We start from the raw sequence: 22,834 nt of genomic DNA on the forward strand, positions 1-22,834 counted from the left end.
CCAAAATATTTCTTATTTGAAATGTACACAATAAAATTCTACTTTATTCTGCTACCAAAAAAAAAAAGAAAAGAATTAAAAATAAAGTTTGATTTTTGTCTCATCAGAAAAAGTGTGAACAGCAAAGTATGATTTTTTTAACTAATGCCTTTTCCTTCATATTGTATTGTGGCTGTATAGTTGTAGATTTCCAAGTGATTATATCTATAAATTGCAAGTAAGCACAACATAAAATATAAAGAACTTAACATCAGATATAAATCTGTAATATCAAAAACTGAACCTTGGATTTGGGGATCAAAGCTCTCAGAACCAGTTATCCAAAAGTTTCATGTATTTTATTTTGTTCAGATAATAGGTCCTTAAGAAACTATTTACTAGCAAAGAAACACACGTATTCTTCTCAGCAACCCAGGATGCTAGGCTCCATGTATTTTATGTTTTCTTTGTAAAACAAAACATTTTAGTCAAGAAAATCTTCAAACATAAACTAGAATTATACAGCAAAACAACACTGCAAGAAACAATATCCAGATCCACCCTTACAGGAAAGCCTACTTTGCTCTTAGCATCTAAACCCAAATACATCAGCTGCAAGCAGTCCGTCAGACTCAGCTACTGCAGAAAGCCTTTTTTCAGCTTACCTGCTTGCTCCCTGAACATTAGAAAACTGGGAAACTGACACGTCCAAACTTGATTTAAAATAACTGATTTTAAATTACTGAAATGCTGACTCTTGTCAATTTCTTCAGTGATTTTTTTAAACAGTATGGGACTTTCCAATGTGCTTGGACCTGTGGTCTTGAATTCTTACCCCATAATTTTCTTCCAGAGTCAAAGAAAACACCAAAATGGGGAATATGCTGCTTCTGGTCATTTGTGCCATAATCTTGCCTAGGTAGAAGATTTTGTTATGACCAAGAGTTATTTGTGTTTAGTCATACCCCAGGAAGTGATCCAAAGCATATTGGAGGCTCCACAAATGTTGAAATCAATTAACAAGATCTAAAAACCAAAACCTCATCTAAACTAAAAAAAAGCTTTAGAAAATATTGCCTCTGTGCTCTGTTCCTTTTACACCAAAAATTTCTCAGTTCCTTAGCCAGTCCAATGGACTCTCTTCTCTGGACAGTATTTATTGCTTCCTCTGTTCTCAGTGGCTCCTGTGAGCATATATGTTTGAAAGATGTGAGCATAAAGACTGTTGAGATGTGTAAGTTCTTTGGCATATTAGAAACATCAGCAAGACAAAATACTGACAACAAAAGCAAGACTGTGTCTTTGGCACCTTGCACAAAAGCTAAGCAGCCCTGTCTTCTTTTCCACAGATTTAGGACCGTATTTTTTATTTTTGATAAAAATATTTTAAAGTTGTTATTAACATTCGCTATGAAGTGGGATGTGGTGTGAGAAAGACACTGTGTAATAAAGAAAAGCAGACCAGCTAAAAGACTCCTTGTTTCTTATGTGGGCAGCAAGAAGCAACATGGTCTGTCTGTAAAGGGATAAAATGGACAACCTGGAGATAAAGAACAGATGGGAATGAGGGGCAGATTAAAGACTGGAGTGTTAATAAGCTTGTGTGTGGGGTGGGAGTGGGGAGAAAAACAGGCACCAGTTAAGGGATGATTCAGAGAAGACAGACTGGAAGAAGTATAAAGTGACTGTAATAGGAATAGGGGATTTAGAAAGAGGAAAGAAGGAAGAGCACACAGAAAGAAAAAAACAACTAAAAGAAAGATGGAAAAAAGAGGAGAGAAAGAACCAATGTCAGATTACAGCATAGTGGGGAGAAAAGAGAGCAGCACTAAGGAGTTAAAAAAGTAGAAAGTCATAAGTGATGTTCCAGATGAGACATTCATCTTCATACATGTATCAGTGTGATATTTATATTCCGCCAAATACAAATAATTTTAATAAACCTTCACCTATAGGGTGGTTACTATGCAAGTTAGTTCACAGCCACAGTGTCCATACCTATCAGAGGAAAAAGGTCGAAAATTTCTGATTAACAGATGCAAAGCCTCTCTGTGCAGTTTAGTTTTCTCATGACTGAATGTCGGCTTATTTGAAATCAAAGTCATATGCATTCAACATCCTATGGAAATGCTCCCAGAACAAGACTTAAATAAGCAAGCAGCTTGCTATCCTAATAGTAGTGGTTACCTACTTCTGTGAAACATGTTTTATCTGTCACGTGCTCAAAAGGTAAGAGATAAGATAAAAAATGATGTGTTTTTTTCACATATTGTTATATTAAAAAATCTGCAGTCTTATCTCTTCTGTTTTGTTTAAACCCCATAGTGCTGGTTGGCAGATTGCAGTAATATAGGAGCCAACACCTGACAATGAAGAATTGGAAATGTCTTTTCATATTCATGAAGAATGTATTTATTGTTTCATTATAGCTTAAGCCATAGCTCTTATTTCATGAAATCTCATTGCTTTCAGCAGTCTCTTCCTTCAGAAAAAGCTGCATATTCATTATAGTTTCAAGGGCTGCCTTTGTTCCTACTTGATTTAATATTTGTTGCCAATCACTTCTTTTGTTGACTGTTCAGAAGTTAAAAAAAAAGAATACTCAAGAATGTGATGCGTTGCTACCCCCCAGCCTATTGTCACGCTTCTAAACACTGGGCTCTAGCATTCGTTATTAATGTCTGTCGGGTTTGGCTATTAGCTGGAAGTAATCTTGGAACAGTTTGAAGAAAAATGTAGCAATCAACCAAGTCTGGTATAACAATAAAATCACCAATGCCGTTGTAAACACATAACATCCAAGAGAGGACACAGAGTGTTTCATATTTATCGTCGACCTGAATCAGTACTTTCCCCTAAATTGTGTTTTTTGTTTTGACAGTAATATCAAAGAATTCTTCTTTTAATGTCACATCCAGACAAAAATCAGGACTTACAACACAGTGCGGCTTTATTTTTAGAAGACTTACAGCCAAAAATATGTACCTTATGTATTAAATACTGTGAGGTAATGTGTACTATAGTAGGTACACATATCTTGTATTGCTGTGTTAGCGGTGTTTGGTGGCCAAATGCTTCCCTCCTCAGCAAGTATGTCCTAATTCTGACTTCTGGAACTACATTGTGAACTCCAAAAGGGAAAGTGCAGAATCTCCTCCTTTGAACCAGTAGATGCCATGATCAGTTCCCTGTATGTTTGAGGTCCCTTTTCCGTCTTTGCACTTCTTCATCCTCATTGCATTTTTCCCTGCTGTGACTGTTGAGGAGAAGGAAACAAAACCTCCCAAGCATCCCTCTGCCCTCTCTAAGCTCAGGAGCTTGGCTAAGGTATGTAGTTATTCTCCTTGGGCTGCCACAATGGCCAATGGGTCACCATAAAAGGCTGCTTTAAATTTTAGTTCAATGGGAGGGTTGTCCCGTACCCCATGGACAGTACCTGCGGAGCATGACTTCGCTTCTGAGTTCACAGTTTTAAGTGCCTGGTATGAGAAAGAATAAATTGGTCCCTGTGCCTGTCACTCTTTTGCATTCACATACTGCCATATCCATGTGGATCAGCTGGGATTTGGATGGCTAACAGCCCATAAATTAAGTGGTGTTTGCCTCTAGTGTTGTTTGACCATAAGTGTAGCTTTTTGTACAAGGGTGATAGATACAATATTAGAAAATAGGAGTTGATGATGGTTTCTGTAATTGCCTCAAAAGCATAGTGGCAAACATAGCTTCCAATTGCCAAGGGAGATTTTTGAGAACTTCATGGAAAAATGATTGGCAAATTAATTGATATTTGATCAAGTAAAATATCACCATTAATACCACAGAGTACTAGCATTCAATTAAGTAGTAGCATGCTTTCTGGTTTTGTGTTGTTTTTTTTTTTTTTGTATTTATTTGTTTGTTGTTTTTTTTTGTTTGTTTGTTTTTCTAGTTTATGTACAAAGAGGTATGAGTATTGTTGGGTCAGCTGTTCTGAGACATCTACAATGGATGATTTGTTTTCAGAACTCATCTTGAGAAAGGCACAGTTGCTATCGTGAACATAATCTTTTTTCTGACACATCAGATGTGAATTATGAGGATGCTCCTGAAATTTTTAAGGAGCAGTTTGTAGTCAGTATGTCTGGAGAGAGAAATATTGCCTCAGAGAAAAAAAATAATAAACAAACAATATATTTCAGTACCAAGGTGAAGTTTTAGTCACTCTGGTAAGGTGTCATTTTGTAGCTGACAACAGAAATGTAGAGTATAGATAAACTCAGCCAAACCAAACAATAATAAATAAATAATAAAAGCCCACAAAATCCAAATAAATAAATAAAGTGCAGCCCTGTTTTGAATGTGTGGACTTGTCCAACTGTATTCCCAGCTCAAGTAATCAGAGAGCCTGAAATGTGTGCTGTCATACATTATTGAACGTTCCTACCTTCCTCCAATATTTTTTGCCAGATTACGTGTTAGAGCTATGCTCAGGATTTGTACAGTGACTTTATTTTGCAAAGATATAGTATCATTGTTTGATTGCTGAAAGACCTCCTGGAAGGTGAGAAGCCTAATTAATCTAGAATGTTGTGGTCCCAGGCATGGTACTACTTCACTGAGGGAAAGGTGAAAAAGAACTGAAGATCAACCATTGCTTTTGCAACTAAGTTTTGTTCCTGGGGAAGCAAGCAAACAGACAAAAACAAAACAACAAAACAACAACAATATCAACAAATGAGAAAACCCACCAAGAGTATCCAAGAGCCTGAGAGAAAATCAGACAATTTGTACCAGAAATAGAATTGTGGTCAGATTAAAAATATGAAATCTGAGTCACACCAAAGATGCATGTAGCCCAGGATTCTCCTGAGCAAAACAAGACACTGCTGCCTCAGGAAACAGGGATTTCAGGGTGCCTCTTTCAGAGGCTCAGGGTACATCTTCCCAGTTTCCAGCAGCCTGTGAGAAAGAGCCTTCTGGAGGCAGAGTTCATTTTATACATAGCAATACTTGGTGGACTTTTCTTCCATGAACTTTTGTGGAAAATCCTTTCAGAAAGCCAAGCCAAGCCAACCCATGGCAAACCATAGAATTGATTTTCTGGGGGGATGAAGTTTGATACTTCTCCAAATGCCATGTGATAGCAGAGGGATAGAATCAAAGATGCCTATACCCAAGTGATCTCTGCCCCCAGAATATCCTGCTTCCAGCATCACACTATGCTTGGAAGAAAATGAAATCTGTCTCCAAAAATCAAGATAGCTGAAAAATGCTTCTCAGGAAGGAAAAGATTTCTTCCTGATTTCTGTGGTAATTTGTTTTATTTTAAATACCAACTCTGTTAGTTTTAAGATTACCCCCAGATTTTAAGTATCAGCAAGATTCTGACTTCCATTGGTATGTCATTTATGTATCACTTGACCTAAAACTAGTTTATTCTTTTGATGTAAGAAGCACATGAATTAAATGAGACATTTTCTTGTTCAGAACAAAGCAAATGCAATATATATCAGTTATGGATCTCATATTTAGCTGTTCAAATTGGCACAACTTCTTCAGACCAATTCCAAGTTTGTACCAGACAGTACTGATCTGCTTTGCCGTTTTGTCCTTTCCAATAAATCCATTTGCCATCCATTTGGAGAGTATTATTTTTGGAGATTGTAAGGTTACTCCAATACAAAGGAAAATTATCAGCAGTTTGAGAGAACAATTAACTAAAATCACTTTACAGTTGCATATTATATATCAAGTTATTATGTCCAGTGGGTCTGCATTTACAAAAAAAATGCATGTCCCAGCATTCACAAGACAATTGGATGAATCAGCTTGGATCCCAGTGGTACATTTGTATTTGAAAGTTTTTAATTGGAATTTAGAAGCATGTAAACTCATTTATCACAGCCGTTCTCTAATCCCTGCTGGGGTCTTACATGGCCAATGCAGGTTTCCCAATCAAACACAGATTTACATATTGATTTGATTTTTGTTGAGTGCTTGCCTAGGCTTCTTAATGCACTCTTGTTTAACTGTGTGTTTTCCCCTTGTATCTTCAAATGAATATTTTATTATTAAATAACATGTAGGCTGACAAGATTTTTTATTCTTGATTCAAGAGTTGGTGGAAATGCAATCCCTTCCTGATCTGTGACTTTTTGTAACAGAGAAATAAAAACAAAACAGATCTGTTTTGGTACCGAAAAGGTTGGGATTTTTGAGGTGTTGGTGGTGTGTTTGTCCTATAGGTAGGAAAAAAGATGTGACTTATATGTTTGGAAGCAGTCAGTGTAGGGGCTTCTAAGATAAAAAAGGAAAACAAAAAAAAAGATGAAACCATTAAAATGAGTTAGAAGCATTTTGTGTGAGAGAGATGCATGCCTGTCACAGGTTGAATCAAAATGTGCTGCTCTCCATAATAATTACGTAGAATAAGAATTATTTCCAGAATTACTGAATGAAACTGTGTCTTTAATTGTGAAATGAGAGGTGAGAACATCCTGATCACTTCTGTCTTTAAAACTGATGATCTGCAGGAGACCCACTGGGACTTGTGAACTACTTTTAAGGGTTATAACAGAGATAACTGTGAGTCACCTATTGATTGCAGGCTCAAATTTGATCTGCTTACATTTTTAGGCAGTCTGCAAACTGGAAAAGATTAAAAATGTGGAATTTATTAAGGTAGTTACATTTCTAAGATAATTATGATAATTTATCATCAAGATTTTACCTTTATGGCATGATTTACTATTGATCCTGAACTGATGTTAAAAAGGTAAAATCACTGCCCTTATATACTCAGTCTCCCCATGGATTTCATGGTGGGACTTCAACTTTACTAACAGTTTAAAACACTAATGGAAGAGAAACATAATAAAACTGCAATAATTAATTGTGAGAATCTACTGACAGTTACTTTAAAGCACCAGCATTGAAAAATCTATTAAAGAACGTAATTAGTAATATGTCTCTGAAGGGAAAATATGGACTAGCTATCTCCTGCATATGGCTCAGGAGTACAGGTTTATATGCTATACTTGTCCTTAAACTGTATTGTGATTAAAAATCTGTTTTCTGTTTTACTTCGATGTCTATATTAAGGAATTTTACTAAAGCTTACAGAAGCAACTAAAAACTAAACTATAATAAAGCACACAGAGCTATGCTTTGTGCAGAGATATTTATTTGTAAGTTTTAACGTCTAAGAATGTAATTAAATGCTCCTTTTCATTGTCTAGTGAATTTCTGATAGAAAAATCACTGCAGTTGCAAGTGACCAAAAAAATGACTCGAGTGCAATACGCATATTTTTAAAAAAATAAACCCTGCATTTTGCCATAGAAAGAGAAAAAATAAGAAAACATTTTATAAATAAAAGAACATGCTAGTGCAAATTTATAAATCTCTGACAGACATGTTAAGATAAGTCCTTTTGCCCTAGCTTAATGAGTAAGACTGTGTTGCATTTGCCACACAGAGAATATAAGCTCTTTGTTACTTCTTACTCTTATAAAACATCCTCTGTAACGTTATAAAATTTGATCTTTTAATGCAGAATGAATTTCCAGAGTTTCTACAGCCAAATCCGTAAATAATTCTGAAGTTAATTTTAAATGGGCATGTTAATCTTTTTATCTGGCACACCTTTTTGTCACAAATTATTTTAAAATGTGAAACTTTCAACTTTTCATAATTAAAATGCTCTATTTTTTAACCAGCCTAAGAACTAAGTCTAATTAAAATAATTTATGGACTTATAGCTACTCATCTTGATTCTAAGACAGAGTTTAAAGCCACTATGTCTGCTTTAGACCCTTATAAAGGAACTTAGGCAGAATTTACAAGCTCGAATCCAGGAATACTATTCAGGAACTCATTCTCCAATGACTGGGTAAAAGTTAAGTGCATATTACTTGGTAGGCACAATCATGCTCTAAAATTTTCACAGTTGCAGCATGCACCCAAAGTGATCTGTCTCCAATTTCCTATCACTTGTGCTCTGAAACCACAAGGGGTTCACTCTGAAGGATTTGCTTTAGCACACTTACCACACATGGATGGCACACCTTAGCACATAGCGCAGGAACCAAAGTCCTTTTCCTAGCGCTCAGAGTCCAGTTATTGCAGTTGCAGTGTCCTAAGCTCACCCTCAGGATGTGGGAACTCAGTCCCCTCCTTAACTTGAAATAAGTCAAATCCACATCTTCTGATTTCCAGACGTACTTTAACCACTAGATAATGGTGAAAAGTCCCTCCATGTTTGTTCTGTTGGAACTAAGCCATTGGTGCTCCAGCACAAACCAATAGCCATAGTGCCAGGAGGAGAGCACTTTCTTTCACAGTGTAGATTTGGGCTGTGAGCTGGGAGGAATGCTCCTGGGCTCTCTTCCCTGGGCTGCTCATTAGAAATTGATTTTGTTCGTCTGTCTGTCTTCACAGTTGAAAAGGGGGACCTTGTTTAACTGCTTCACTCCACTGCAATCCATTGAATTGGCAACTCTGCATGCTCTTCTCTTGTGCATCACTGTCTTTGACACTTTTGCTTTTATTGTCTTCTCAAGTAGGACTCTGGATACCAAACACAGGGTAGGTGTTTCCACCAGATGGCCAGGCTGTTAAACGCTAGCTATTCAAACGATATATGTTTTTGTGGGTCTAGCCCAAATGCTGTGTTGCCCATGTGTGATTGACCGTTGACTTTAAGTAGGAAAATCCTGGTCTACAGTTGGTACCATCTCTACCCCTTAATGGTTGAAGTTGTTTGTTCAGTGTTCATTGAAAAGATTAGCACTCTTAAATTACTTACTTCCTACACACCTTATTCACCCTTCACAAAATACCTGTTCAGGGTAGAGAATAATAATGAAGAAACATAGCTTGCTGATTTACATTGTGCTTCATGTAAAATAATTCAGTAAATCTTTTTTCTATAATGAATATGTATAATAAACCTTTAACTTGTCACAGGTCTAGTCATGAATGGAAAAGAGAAAAGATATCATCTTGTTCAATAAATCTAACTAAATTAATTGATTCATTTAAAGTTCTGTCATTTCTTGTGCATTTCCTCGCATTTCATTGCCACTGCATTTCCATTGCACATTCTTCATCCAAATTGAAATATAAACTTTTTCCAGCCTATTTCCCAGATCAATTTCATAATGAATTATGATTTGAGATATTTTTCCATCCGTGTTTAAAAAATATAATAAAGATGTACACTTACTTGTAGACTGGACTAAGATTTGTCCACTATACACTGGAAAATGAGCTATATAGAGAAACTGCTGGCACAACATTAATTTACAGCTTGCATAAGCAGGGTCAGGAAAGTAAAGTGCCTATAAGCTATAAATAGGATGCATTTGACAATTGCCTTGCCCAGGCAAATTGTACTTGCTTTTCACCCTGCACCTGTGTGCTTTTATGGATCTTGGAATAGTAGTGGAGCTGTCTCTATTCATATACTTTATACATCTTTCAGAACTGAAAATGCCTCTGTAGTTCATTAGAATTGTGCTATCAAGCTTTAGTCACCTGAATGCAACCAATTACCCTTACAGAGTTTCAAACTATCTGTTTTAAGTATGCTTATCTACCAATGTTTAAGCACATCTTTGTTTAATTATCTCTGAAACTCCTTCATATGAAACTCTTGTTTAACAGTCTAACAGTTTTCTTTTTGTATGTTCCAGCACCTCGAGAATCATGCCTAATACAGGCTCATGAAATGCCTAATGTTTAGATGCAAATAAGGTGTTTAAATAGGGAAGACTGAATTACAATCTACCTGTTTTCTGAACTGGGTTATGTCCACAATCTAAACCCACAAAAATCTATACAAATCAGCAACAGTAAGCTATGGTGCTTCTCAAACCTGTTCCTCAGGATAAAACTACCTTGCCTCTCTTTCTTGATAAATTGTTTCCAAGTTAAAAAGTGTCTTTTGTCTTCTAATCTTTCCTACTCACACTGAAAAGTAATATGTTTTGTTACACAAGAAGTCTCTGAAACCTCTCTAACAGTATCTGTGGAATGTTTTGTTTACCTTTGATTTGCTGGGATGCATTGGTGCATTTTGTATAAACATAAAAACAAAAAATGTTTTTGATTTCGTAGTGGTATATAGTGGTCTGGAATGCCTTGCCAGGCATCCCTTGCTATGCTGTTGTCTTGCCAGGAATAGCCATACTTCTCAATTGATGTGGCTGTGTGAAGAAAGCTATGCACATTTTAGTCATGTACAGGTGCCTCTCCTGGATGTCCCTGTGGGATTCTTAAGAAGGAAGGCAGCAGGGTAAGGGCTGTGGACCATTAGCTGTTTTGATGGGTTTGGTTCATATTCCCTAGATTCCCCGTCTGCTACAGAATATCCTCCAGCAAATAGCTCTCAGTGCCTGGTCTAGGTGCTGCTATATTGAGTCCTAAGGGACAATGAGATGGACTTCGTAGCTTACTGGACTTGTGCTGATGTGAGGGCTTCAAACTGACTTGTACAAAATAAATAATCATTGGAACAGAAAAGTTAAATGGAAGGGAACAGTCTTCTTTTAGGTGGATTATGAATTTGGTTCAGAACTGTTAGGCTACTTCACTGAGTTTATAAATAGTTTCAGGCTGACTGAAACTATATTTTAAATCAATAATGTATTCTCTGGAGGAAGGCAAATGCCAGCCCCCAATTCTAAGGACAATACACATCTGTAACAAGAACGTTATTAATTCCAAACAGCAAAAAAACGTTATACTTTCTTGGTTGTGGTCATTCGGGTATTTACATTTAGGGGAAAATCCTTACTGCTCCTGCACCTGCTATTTGCTCTGTGTAAGAGTATTTTCTGAATATAATGGTATTATATGACAACAGTTTTAAGACCAGGTTGTTAGAAATAGAAACTACTCATCACAGTAGGTAGTCTGTTTTGTGTGTTTCAAAGGACTGTGTTCATGTAGTCTTTGCTGACACAAGGCTGTTTTTTCCATTTAATTTTTGGAATCTACTTCATACAACTTCAGTTCTGTGACTTCCAGACATGAGAGTGAAGGAAGGCAATTCTAATTCATTAATATTTTTGGTTTTTTTGTGTGTAAACAATGATAATGGAGGGTGTGGGTACAGCATGTTAAGCACAAAGTTTTAAATCCTTCTGGAGGAGAAGACTGCTTCAGATTATTTACAGAGTTGTTTGATCTCTTTTCATTCAGTTGTAGCACAAATGATAGTAGCTTTCCATCAGCAAAAGTGTAGAACTTGAATGTTTATCCACATGCATCTTTTTATTTCTTTAATTGTGACTGTCAAAATGGGAGCACTCACCATCCAACATGGCTAAGCCAGGGCACACTCTAGCAGTCGTAAGATTTTGGTTCATCATCCTACACGAATGTGTGAATAAGCTTATCTTGCTCCATGGGGTCCTTCTGCAAATAATAGATGTAGTCTGTGGAGTGGAAGGTGGTTCACACCTAGCATGGGGCTTCACAATATAAAATACCTCTCATGAGTTCAAGGCAAGGTTATTTTGCAGAAAGTCATTATTGTTTATACAGCATTATACATGTCACTGAGCTATTTACAGAGGATGATAAGAAAATGGGACCTGAATCTGTCCCGATCGCAGTTTTACATCAATGACAGAAACTGCACAGGATCCTGTGTGGAGGATCATTCAACAGGGACATTGCAGTTTTACACTGCCAAGAAAATTAACTTTATCTACCCTTGTTATTTCCTTCTCACTAACAGGTTATTCATCAGCTTAGACTTTCAGAGAATGAGAGTGTGGCTCTGCAAGAACTTCTGGATTGGAGGAGAAAGCTGTGTGAAGAGAGAGAAGACTGGCCGCAAATCTTGCACAACACCGAGCAAAGAATCACAGCCCCACCTCCACCCCCTTGTAAAAAACCAACGCTGCTGAAGAAGGTGGAGGATGCCTCCTGCAACAGACTGTCTTCAGGAATATGGGACACCACCATGTGATTTGGATGTGTGTATTTGCAGACAGCAAGTAGTGAAACCATCTAATGACTTCAATCTGCAAAATCAGCAAGTTTCCTTCCCTCCACAGAGTGTGCAGGGATTTTTTACAAGCACTCATTCAAGAGCACAGGATAGAGGAGCTATTTAGATCTGTCATGTGTGTGTGTACATGTGTGTGTTTGTCTTTTTGATATATATACACACATACATATATATGTGTGCATCTGTGAGTATATATATGTATGTGTGTGTGTATATATATATGGAGACAAACTGCACTATAAGTACTTACTTTAAAAGTACAAGACAGCCACTTAGAGCTCTCCCATGGACAATGAAGAAACTATGTCAAGCAAATGATGACAGGGAGAAGTGACTGACAGGCATTTTAGAGAGATCAGGAAAGTCTGTGTGCACACTGTACAGCTGTTTTATATAGTATAAAATATGATGTTCCTTGTTCCCTAATGAATGGTTTTATTATATTACATGTATACATATATATATTTCTTTGTAGATGTCTGTGTTCTGTTGGAGTTGCAAACCCGAAGTTTATTTACATGTTTATTACCGGTGTTTTATAACTTTATGCAATTGGTGCTGTCGTTCTTTCTTCAAAATACAGGTAATAAATTCAATACTCACATTTTTCTTTCATAGTTTATCTTTAACAACATCCCAGACAGTTTCAACACTGTGTTGTTTGTTCAGAACTGGCAAAGTCCTTTCTGAAGTCCAGTCTGAAATTCTTGCAAAGCCCGTATTTGCAAGTGTTGTTTAAAGGTTTTCACACTCAAGAATTAGAGAGCATGAATTTCTTTCTGTGGACTTGTGTTTCTGAATGGGTGGACTGTGAATTCTGTAGTTACATCTCAAATCCTATTTCATTCTGGGTTATGTAAAATAATGAGGCACTCATTTAAATTATAAGTATGGTTTGAAATTCACACCTGATTATGCATAAGGTCAGGTGTCAGTGGAAAGATACATAATGGTAATGAGGTATGGAAATAGGACTGTGATTTACTTTTAAAAGCCAGAATGCTTCATGGAGATGGGTATATCAAAAGATTGTGTCCTTATAGTGGTACAGTGATGCATTTATAACTCAAATTTCATGTAATGAAATGGTTTCAGAAATTGAAGCATTCTACTTGGAGAACATGAGTTCTGAGCAGGAATGTTAATTTATGAAAAACATGCTGCTGGAAACTTGTTAGCTACTGCTCAGCAGTCTTTGAAATACTGCTTTGCCACTAAAAGGAGTAATTTATATATATATACACAGGTATTTTGTCAGAGGCCACTTAAATTCTTGGAGTATGTAGAACCAGTGTGAAACACTCTTCTTGGCTGTTTGCCCCATTCCTATTTGGATTCAGGAAAAAGTGCTTGTAATTTTGCAAGTGGATGTAAAACTAATATTTTAAAATGTAAGCAAGGTTTATAGAAGTGAGCTCACCCTTAGTTAGAAGTTGTTGGGAAGGGAAAACAACCTGCAAAAAGCAATCCTGTTCTTGTTTGTTTGTTAGTTTTTACAGGGGAAGCAGCAAAACTCAAATTATTCCCATGAGTAATGTAGGCAAAATTAAACACCTTCTCTTGGTGGAGATTAAAACAGACATTTTGAGTGGACAACGAAGGGAGACAACAGGTTAACTCTTAAATTAATGATGTGCTGATTGGTCTCTGATACTTAGGGGTAAATATCACTCAGCTATCACTCAGCACAGAATTTTACCTTTTTACCACTCCTCTGTTGGCAGAAGTCCTCTCTGTAAGGCTACCCACTACGGGTGGAGGGAGAAGCAGGGATTCTGCTTTCAGCTGATATCAATGGTCAGATCAAATGGCCGCTGTGAGGTGATGCAGGGAACAGCTCTCACCTGCTGAAAAATTATGTCACGATGGGCCTTAGCCTGGAAGAGTTGTGGTTTTGCCTTTTTTCTCAGATAACCAGGGACATGCAGAAATCCCTGTGTAAAAGCAAAATGAGAAGGCTTGCATTGGATGCAAGTAAGCTAATTAACCTGACATTGGCTTCCAGGATGCAAGTTGCTATCTCTGTGTGGCCTAGCGTCACCATATGTAGCCAAAACAGCATCATCTACCCACCTAGCTCAGAAATCCTGACCTCACTGCACTAGGACAAGCAGACGTGCCCGCAGGATTATTGCTTCTCAGACAGGTCTGGCAAATAGTCCTTTCATAAGCTCTACTACCACACTGCTAACTCTAACGTCCCCACTGGATGGCTTGGTGACTGCTGGCAATCAATCAGAGCAGCATGGAGGTTTAGGACAAACGGTAGAAACTGACCGAGAAGCCGGTTTAGATCATGTCAAGATACCTACTGCTGCAAAGAGCTTGCCACCAGTCACCGAGCCAGCTATTTGCAAGGTAAGCTTTTGTATCTCCAGACTATGCTATTGTCATTACTGCATTTGTAACATGGGAGTATCCAGGGGGCAGAGAATACATTTGTCAAATGGAGTTTAAAATGGGATGATGCACATCATGCTACTTGCAATCCTTACTAAAAGCTGTCTTAAAACGGGGACCAGCTTCAGCTGCAGGACCACAGGTGGGGTTTAAGGAATCTCTCTGCTACTCTTTCAAAGTCTGCATTGTATCTTGTTACAGCAGCGTGAACCAAGTGTGGAAAAAGGTAGCTAGATTTGCTAGCGGTTTCATCAGTACCGTTACACAGGAGAAGCTGCTACAAACCTGATGTAGGCAGCCTTGATTCTCCAAAGGGCAAAGCACATCATGACTCCATGTGCAGAAGGCCTTTGTTCTCTTGCAAACTTGGGTAAGGAATGCATTTTCCTGGGGCTTTTCCTTACAGCACATAATCACAGTGCAATATGACAAACTCAACAGCAGAAGATGAGAGACTTTTTTTTTTCCAGTTTTGTTATTAATTTCAGGATATGTAATAGCCAACTTTTTACATGGGAGGATTTTTCAGGATATTCAATTAAAATATAGTACTTTAGGAAAAGTATTTGTGTTTAAAACATGTTTAAAATATTTCTGTAATGGCAGCAAGACACTCCAGAGTGTGACTTATGATGTCATAACTCACACCTCGTGTGTTCATTGGTCCCTTGGCCTTTGGCCTCACGCCTAACAATGCAGTTGGTAGGGAATTATTACACCATAATTCACACCCTACTGTGTCTTATTGCTTAAATAACTGTACCCCCAGAGGTGTATTAAAACTACCATTAAAGTTTATATTGTGTATCAAAATGTGTTTACAGGGCTGGGAAAATATACTATTGACATTTTGAAATGTTGAGAAGTAGTTTTAGCAAACTGTACAGTGCTTGTAAATTAATCTCCCCAGTGGAGTATGTGCCAGCCAATTACAGTATTTCTTGAGTATACAAAGTCCTCTCTTGCACATTAAAAAATAGCTTAGGAAAAAAAAAAAAGCCTTATGAATTAATATTCTAAAGGGAAAGATTAAACTCTATGAACATGCTAATGCCCTTAATATCCAATGAGCAATCTAAAATGTATTTATATTTGCAATAAAGCAATTTCAGGAAGCTGGGGTTATCATCAGATAATCACTCCTCCACATTGTGCCTTATTGCTTAATTTTTAATATGTGAAACAAACAAAACTTATAACAAATCAGCCTCTCAGTATAAGAAGAATCAGATATGTTTTACATTATAAAATCCAATGGAATTCTAAAACCATATTAAGACACAATAAAATAAAAATGAAAAACAAAACAAAAAACAACAGCTGTTGGCATGAGAATTTTTTAAAGCTTATAAATCTTACATGTTACTCCTGAAATAGCACTTTGTGTTTAGTTGTTCTTGCATTCCTATTGCAGATTATAAGCAGATCCTTACTTTTTAAAACTTGATTTAGACATTCAGAGAAGTACACGCACCAATATTTTATGAAAGACCTGTGTACAGCATGAAGTGATAAACCTTTTAAAACTTTATATTGTTTACAAAACAATAGTATGGTTGTTGAATAAGTGAATTAAATCTCCTTTTTTGCCAGTGATCCTTTTTATTCCTTCTAAAAGGTTGATTTATTTTCATTAATAACTTTATTACATTGCAGGTCCTTTGTATGTGGGACAAAGAATTTCATTAACTTGCTAAGAAAGCATAATAGATTGTAGCATAGTTCTAAAGTGATAGTATTAGCCATATTCATTGTAGTTTTTAGTTCTGCTCTGTAGTACTGAGATCCCTCGTAATCACATTATTCTTATTGCTATAAAGACTGCTAATATCTGAAATGCTCTGAGGAACCTAAAATAAGTTTTGCCATTCACTTGTTAAATAATAAATGTAATTAAACTCTGTACAAGTCATTTTTCCAGAATGGTATTAAACATTTCATGGCTTTGTGTTCTAAATATATATATTTTTAAAAGAAAGCATAACCTGAGCATAACTATTTCACAACATCTGAACAGAACACAGGAGCATATAAAGAAGTGCTTTTTTTCCAGTTTTTGCTGTTCTCTGTGTGCTCAGGATTTTCATTTTCAGAAGAAATATATAAATCCCTGTGCTGATATATATTGTGCCAGTGAGAACTAGATCATTAGCAAAGGCTGTCTGTCTTTTCACCTGTGGTTTGACCCTTTCTCTGATGGCAAGAATATATGCTGAATCATAGACATTGCTGTGAAATTTTGTCAAGTCAAAAAGGATTTTTGAGGATTTATTTATTTATTCATTATGATAAACAAAATCATCATTTTGAATTAGCTAGAAGTATTTAATTCAATCTGAAATAGCTTGTTTTGGTTCTTATATATGTATATAAAAACCCCTCTTAGCCCTTTCTTCTTTCCTTTCCTGTCAACTTCTTACATGAATTTTAAAATAGAATTTTATAATAAAAAAAAAAAAGGAAAGAAAAAAGTTTTAAAAAGGGTGTTAAAGGAAATTACAGCAAAAAAAAAAGTTATTTTTTAATGAAACATTATTTTTAAAATGCTAAAATAGAATATTTTAATATTTTCAAAATGTTTTTCACCTTTTCTCTTCCAGCTCAAACTGTTTGCTGAATGCAATCCGATTTTACATGTAATTTTTCCCAGACATCGTTCTTCATAAATCCACTCCTCTCTGAAAAGACCACGCTAATGTATATTTGTTTTGAGATGCAAGAGAACTGAGGTGCTTAGGAGCGTAAATGGGGAAAATTTGACAAGCACAGCTATATTGCCATCATAGCAATGTTAATGTGACAGCTATTAGACAAATCCTTTGCCCCCACTGTTTTAATCAGGGCCTTAAGCCCTTCTCCATCTACATGGATGTGCACTCACCTGTCTCCTGATATGCATTAGACTTCAGAAAGAAGAGGGCTGAATCTGTCTGTCATCCTCTTCCAAAGAGAGGGGAGAAGTGCTCTCCAGGCTCATTCTAATTATTAAGTAATATAAATTACTTTAATGTTTCTGAAAATAGGAATTAGAATGCAATTTGCTCACTGTACAGATATGAACAAACCAATAAGTTAGAAAGCGGTTGAAATAAATGTCCATGCAAAATGAAATATCTGAAATTAATGGTTATGGATGTATAGCTCCTCTGTCTCACAACATAGTAAAACATGGTCAGGAAAATACTCCAAAAAGTAGGGGAGCTTCTTTTGCATCCTTTCAGAAAGACACCTCCACATAGATCTTCTGAATGAAAACCACTTTTAGCTGGTTTTAGTGCAGACCCTCCCCAATAGATTGGTTTGAGCCTCACAAATCAGACAGGCAAGGGGATGTCTAGTATTTAAATGTGGATAGCGTAGGAGATCTGTGCTCTGTGGAAGACAGTCTGAGATGCTTGGAAATCTCTAGGCATTGTGACCTTCCTCATGGTTCTGAGCAGCAGCCTGAAGCTATAAATTACAGTGCTGGATTTCAACAAGACTTGATATCTCTTTTGTGAATCACAGAATCACAGAATTGTCTAGGTTGGAAGAGACCTCCAAGATCACCCAGTCCAACCTCTGACCTAACACTAACAAGTCATCAACTAAACCATATCACTAAGCTCAACATCTAAATGTCTCTTAAAGACCTCCAGGGATGGTGACTCAACCACTTCCCTGGGCAGCCCATTCCAATGCCTAACAACCCTTTCAGTAAAGAAGTTCTTCCTAATATCCAACCTAAACCTCCCCTGGCACAACTTTAGCCCGTTCCCCCTTGTCCTGTCACCAGGCACGTGGGAGAATAGACCAACCCCCACCTCTCTACAGCCTCCTTTAAGGTACCTATAGAGAGCGATAAGGTCGCCCCTGAGCCTCCTCTTCTCCAGGCTGAACAATCCTAGCTCCCTCAGCCACTCCTCGTAAGACTTGTTCTCCGGACCCCTCACCAGCCTTGTCACCCTTCTCTGGACTCTCTCGAGCATCTAATGAATCTAATCCCCCATCAGTTTGTGCAGTGAAGAGTTACCTTGAATAAAAATTACTTCTCTAATAATCTTCATTTATTACATTTTAGTAACCGGAAGTCTGTATTTACTGAAGTCTAGTGTTTGCTGATACAGCACACAAGTCTGTAATATGAATTTATAGTTAAAAAATGACACTGAACAAAAACTCAAATAACATTTTTAAAAGGGGGAGAAAAAAAAAATTAAAAAAAAAAAAAAGGTTAATATTAAAATAAATGCATTTGAAATGTCTTCTAAGTCCATGCTAGGATCTGGGTTCCCGGAGCCTTAGAGTTACCATAAATAAATGGCTAGATATCACAGCATTAAAGATTAAAGCAGTCACCCAAAAGTAGCTCTCTTCTATATAACCACTGGGTCCTTATTAAGCATGAGCAATTCCCAAGTTCAGCCATCATGCAGCTTGAAAAACATGCATCTCTTGTCTCCTGAGGTTATAACAGCTAGACCTCAGTTTCTCTGAGGTTGGAAGGGGGTTCTATTTAGTTGCCAGAAAGCACAGTGATCGATGTTTTACATCAGTTCCTACAAAAGTTCCTACTTTTCTATACCAGCTATAATTCCCTTAAATATTCTGCAGCAGGCTTATTTGTTTGAGACACTGATTTGTACTTGGGGAACCTGGGGCTAAATGTTAAGATTCATACTTCTGGAAATATTCAGTTAAATTCAGGATTAGTCCTCAGATGATTTTTAATGCCCACAGATTATTTACTTATTTCTGTGTATCTATATATACAAGTCATGAGTGAATATCCAGATAAGACTTGGCAAGACAAAATAATAATAATTTAAAAAAATCAACAATAGATGGCAAATATTCACATCTAGTTCTTTATTTAATCCCTGTATAGGATCAAAAGGCTAGATCCTGGTGAGAATTTGGATCCTGAAAGGAAATTAACATAAGTACTCCCTTTTAAGTGCCTTGTCCCTGTAAAGGTGTATAGGACTGAGCTGGGTTTCTGTAGTGCCTGTTCTGGGCTTCCATTTCTGACTCCATCTAAAATTTCTCAGGGAGGAAGAAGGAGTGTAGTTTGGGCTGGAAAGCAGAGGACCTCAGCATCGTGGAATCCCTGTGCATTATAATGGGCATATCACTGCATACAGGAGGAGCTGGAGGTAAGAGAGACTTCATCTTCCCATGATGTATGAAAATTTCTGAGACTTCACTACATTTTTCCAGAGTTTACCAAACCTCCATGCTCCTCATCTACTAAATCACTGGGACACTGTGTTTAAGAGAAGCAATACCTAACCTTTGAGAGTACAGACAGGTTTCAGGGCCAGTATTCTTGAAAATAGTCCGAAGTAAAAGTAAAGTCCTAGGCAGGGACAAATAAATCCTTGGGGTGAACAAATAACTTCTTGAGGTTAGCAATTACCATCTAGAACTTGTGGAGGATGTGAAAGATTATAAAGATGAAAAAGATGAAAATATTAGAAAAGGGGGGAAGAAAGAAGCCAGATTTCTACAAAGCTAGTAAGTTTTTATTTATAGAATAGTAGTATCAAAGAATGGTTTGTGCTGGAAGGGACCTTAAAGATCATCTAGTTCCAACCCCCCCCCCATGAGCAGGGACACCTCCCACCAGATCAGGTTGCTCAAAGTCCCATCCAGCCTGATCTTGAACACTTCCAGGGACCAGGCATCCACAGCTTCTCTGGGCAGCCTGTGCCAGTGCCTCACCACCCTCTGAGTGAAGACTTTCTTCCCTATATCTAATCTAAACCTATCCTCTTTTAGTTTAAAGCCATTCCCCCTTGTCCTATCACAGCACTCCCTGACAAGGAGTCCCTCCCCAGCTTTCCTGTAGGCCCCAGTTAGTTACTGAAAGGCCGCTGTAAGGTCTCCCTGGAGCCGTCTCTTCTCCAGGCTGAAAAACCCCAACTCCCTCAGCCTGTCTTCATAGGAGAGGTGCTCCAGCCCCTGATCATCTTTGTGGCTCTCCTCTGGACTCATTCTTATACGTCCATGTCCTTCTTGTGCTGGGGGCCCCGGAGTTGAATGCAGGGCTCCAGATGGGTTTTCACAAGGGCAGAGCAGAGGGGGAGAATCACCTCCCTTGACCTGCTGGCCACACTGCTTTGGATGCAACCCAGGATGAGGTTGGCTTTCTGGGTTGCAAGTGCACATTGCTGGCTCATGTTGAGCTTCTCATCAACCAACACCAGGTTCTCGGGACTGCTGTCAATCCATTCTCTGCCCAGCTTGTATTTGTGCTTGGGATTGCTTTAACTCAGGTGCAGGACCTTGCACTTGGCCTTGTTGAAACTCATGAGGTTCGCGCAGGCCCACCTCTGAAGCCTGCCCAGGTCCCTCTGGATGGCATCCCTTCCCTCCAGCATGCCAACCACACCACACAGCTTGGTGTCATTGGCAAACTTGCTGAGGGTGCACTTCATCCCACTGTCCATGTCACCAACAAAGATATTAAACAGTGCCAGTCCCTACACTGACTCCTGGGGAACACCACTTGTTACTGATCTCCACTTGGACATTAAACTGTTGGCTGCAATTCTTTGAGTGCAATCATCCAGCCAATTCCTTATCCACCAAGTGGCCCATTCATCAAATCCATGTCTCTCCAATTTAGAGACAAGGATGTCATGAAGGACAGTGTCAAATGCTTTGCACAAGTCCTGGTAGATGATGTCAGTTGCTCTTCCTCTGTCTACCAATGCTGTAACCCCATGGTAGGTGGCCACCAGATTTGTCAGGCCAATTTTATATCTTTTTTTTTTTAATATTTTATTTTTATCTATTCTAATACTAGTCTATATAAAAATGTATAACAAGCACCTAGAAGAAAAGTTCATATGAGGTTCCCAAATACATTATGTGTCAGTCCAGCACATTTTCTTGTTTAATAAGGTAACCAACCAGGCAGATAACATTAAAAGCCTTATTAACATTAGAAGAGAGCTTGACTACTGGGTTGCTTTATTTATTGTCCAATCACATCCTTTAAACAAACTGAGGAAATGAGGGCTGTCATACAGTAATCTAGCTTGGAAAAGACATCTGGAGGATCAGTTCTCTAAGCCTGACAGCTGCACTTCTGTTAGTAGAAGCCAGTGTGGGGTTGGCTTTCTTTGCCACAAAGGCATGCTACTGAACCATGTTCAACTTCTTGTCCCAAAGGATCATCATCACATCCTTTCTGCAAGTCTACTGCCTTTCTAGTCTGCTCCCAGTCCATACTGCTGCATGGAGGTTGTCCATGAAAGATGCAGAACTTAAGTTTGTTTTTGAACTATGTTAAATTTCTGCCATCCCATTCCTCCGGTCTGTCAGCATCCACTGAACAGCAACCCCATGCTCCAGCACTTCACTCCAGAGTACTGACTCCCCCTCATCCCAGCACGTATGTAGAATTTGCTGTCATTCACAAATTTCATTATTCTTCTTGTCATTAATTAAGACAGTATTTGCTCCAGTATTAATCTTGGAAGAATGCTGCTATTTGACTGCCAACTATTTTTGTGTGTGTGTGTGTGTGCTGTTGTCACATGCTTTAAGACCAACAGTCCAGCCAATTATTTACCTGCTTTGTAGTTCACCTATCCAAATTGTATCTCATCAGTTTGGCTATAGGTTGCTGTGGTAGACAAATAGATGGTTGAAAACTAGCTCTCAAAAAGTAATCACTGGAAGACTGGAAGGAAAGAAAGATTCTATGTAGGATCACATCTTAGCAAGCACCTGAGACCCTCTTCTGCTCCAAATATTTCTTACCAGTATGGATGACTGAGCAGAAAAGACTTGTATTAAATTAAGGATGGCACTAGACTTGAATAAACTTGCAAGAATGCTGGAGCAGAATCCAAAGTGATCATATAAAAACTGCAAAAGGTTCTGAAATCATTAAAAAGAGCTAAAAGCCATGAAAAAAATATATCAGTTGTGGAAGGAGACGTGCACAACTGCAAAAGAGAGAACAACTGTCTTTGCAGTGACTCCCACAGTGCAAGAAAGTAAGTGGTGCTCTTCTCCCTTGGTGGAGAAGAAGCATGGCCACAGTCTCTGAGACAATAAGGCTTAAAGACTCACAGCACTTAAAAAAGGAAGGATAAACTTCATTTCAAGACAACCATGCTTAAACAACTGTGACGATCCGTATGTAAGGTGCTGAGCTGGTATAAGCTGTGTTATGGAGCACACAACATGAAAGCTATTGCATTGTCATAATTGTGGCGTCACACATGTATGTAATTTGTGAACATGTATCTGTGTACACATGCATGTGTCTTTCTCAGTATCTGTGTTTGCATCTTTAACATGTGCTCCTTAATAGATATGCCTATAAATAAATCTCGTACAGGATCACCTGACATTCAACCTTGACAAAGCGTCTGCAAATGCTATTCCACCATATGGCTTCATGAAGTTAGAAATGTCCTCCCTTCCCGCTACAACCCATGAATGGAATGTAGTTGA

At 37.9% G+C, this 22,834-nt stretch overlaps 1 protein-coding gene across 1 annotated transcript in view; it reads left to right on the forward strand.

Annotated features, from left to right (window-relative positions):
• Positions 1–12,585, forward strand: part of MYO16 (myosin XVI) — a 382,912-nt gene extending 370,327 nt beyond the window's left edge. Inside the window, exon 35 of the mRNA XM_035565595.2 lies at positions 11,705–12,585. Coding sequence (XP_035421488.1) covers positions 11,705–11,938 — 234 coding nt within the window. The 3' untranslated portion in view covers positions 11,939–12,585. The remainder of the gene's footprint in view (positions 1–11,704) is intronic.
• The last annotated feature ends 10,249 nt before the right edge of the window (positions 12,586–22,834 follow it).

Source organism: Cygnus atratus, chromosome 1, assembly GCF_013377495.2.
Source record: "Cygnus atratus isolate AKBS03 ecotype Queensland, Australia chromosome 1, CAtr_DNAZoo_HiC_assembly, whole genome shotgun sequence".
NCBI classification, from domain to species: domain Eukaryota; kingdom Metazoa; phylum Chordata; class Aves; order Anseriformes; family Anatidae; genus Cygnus; species Cygnus atratus.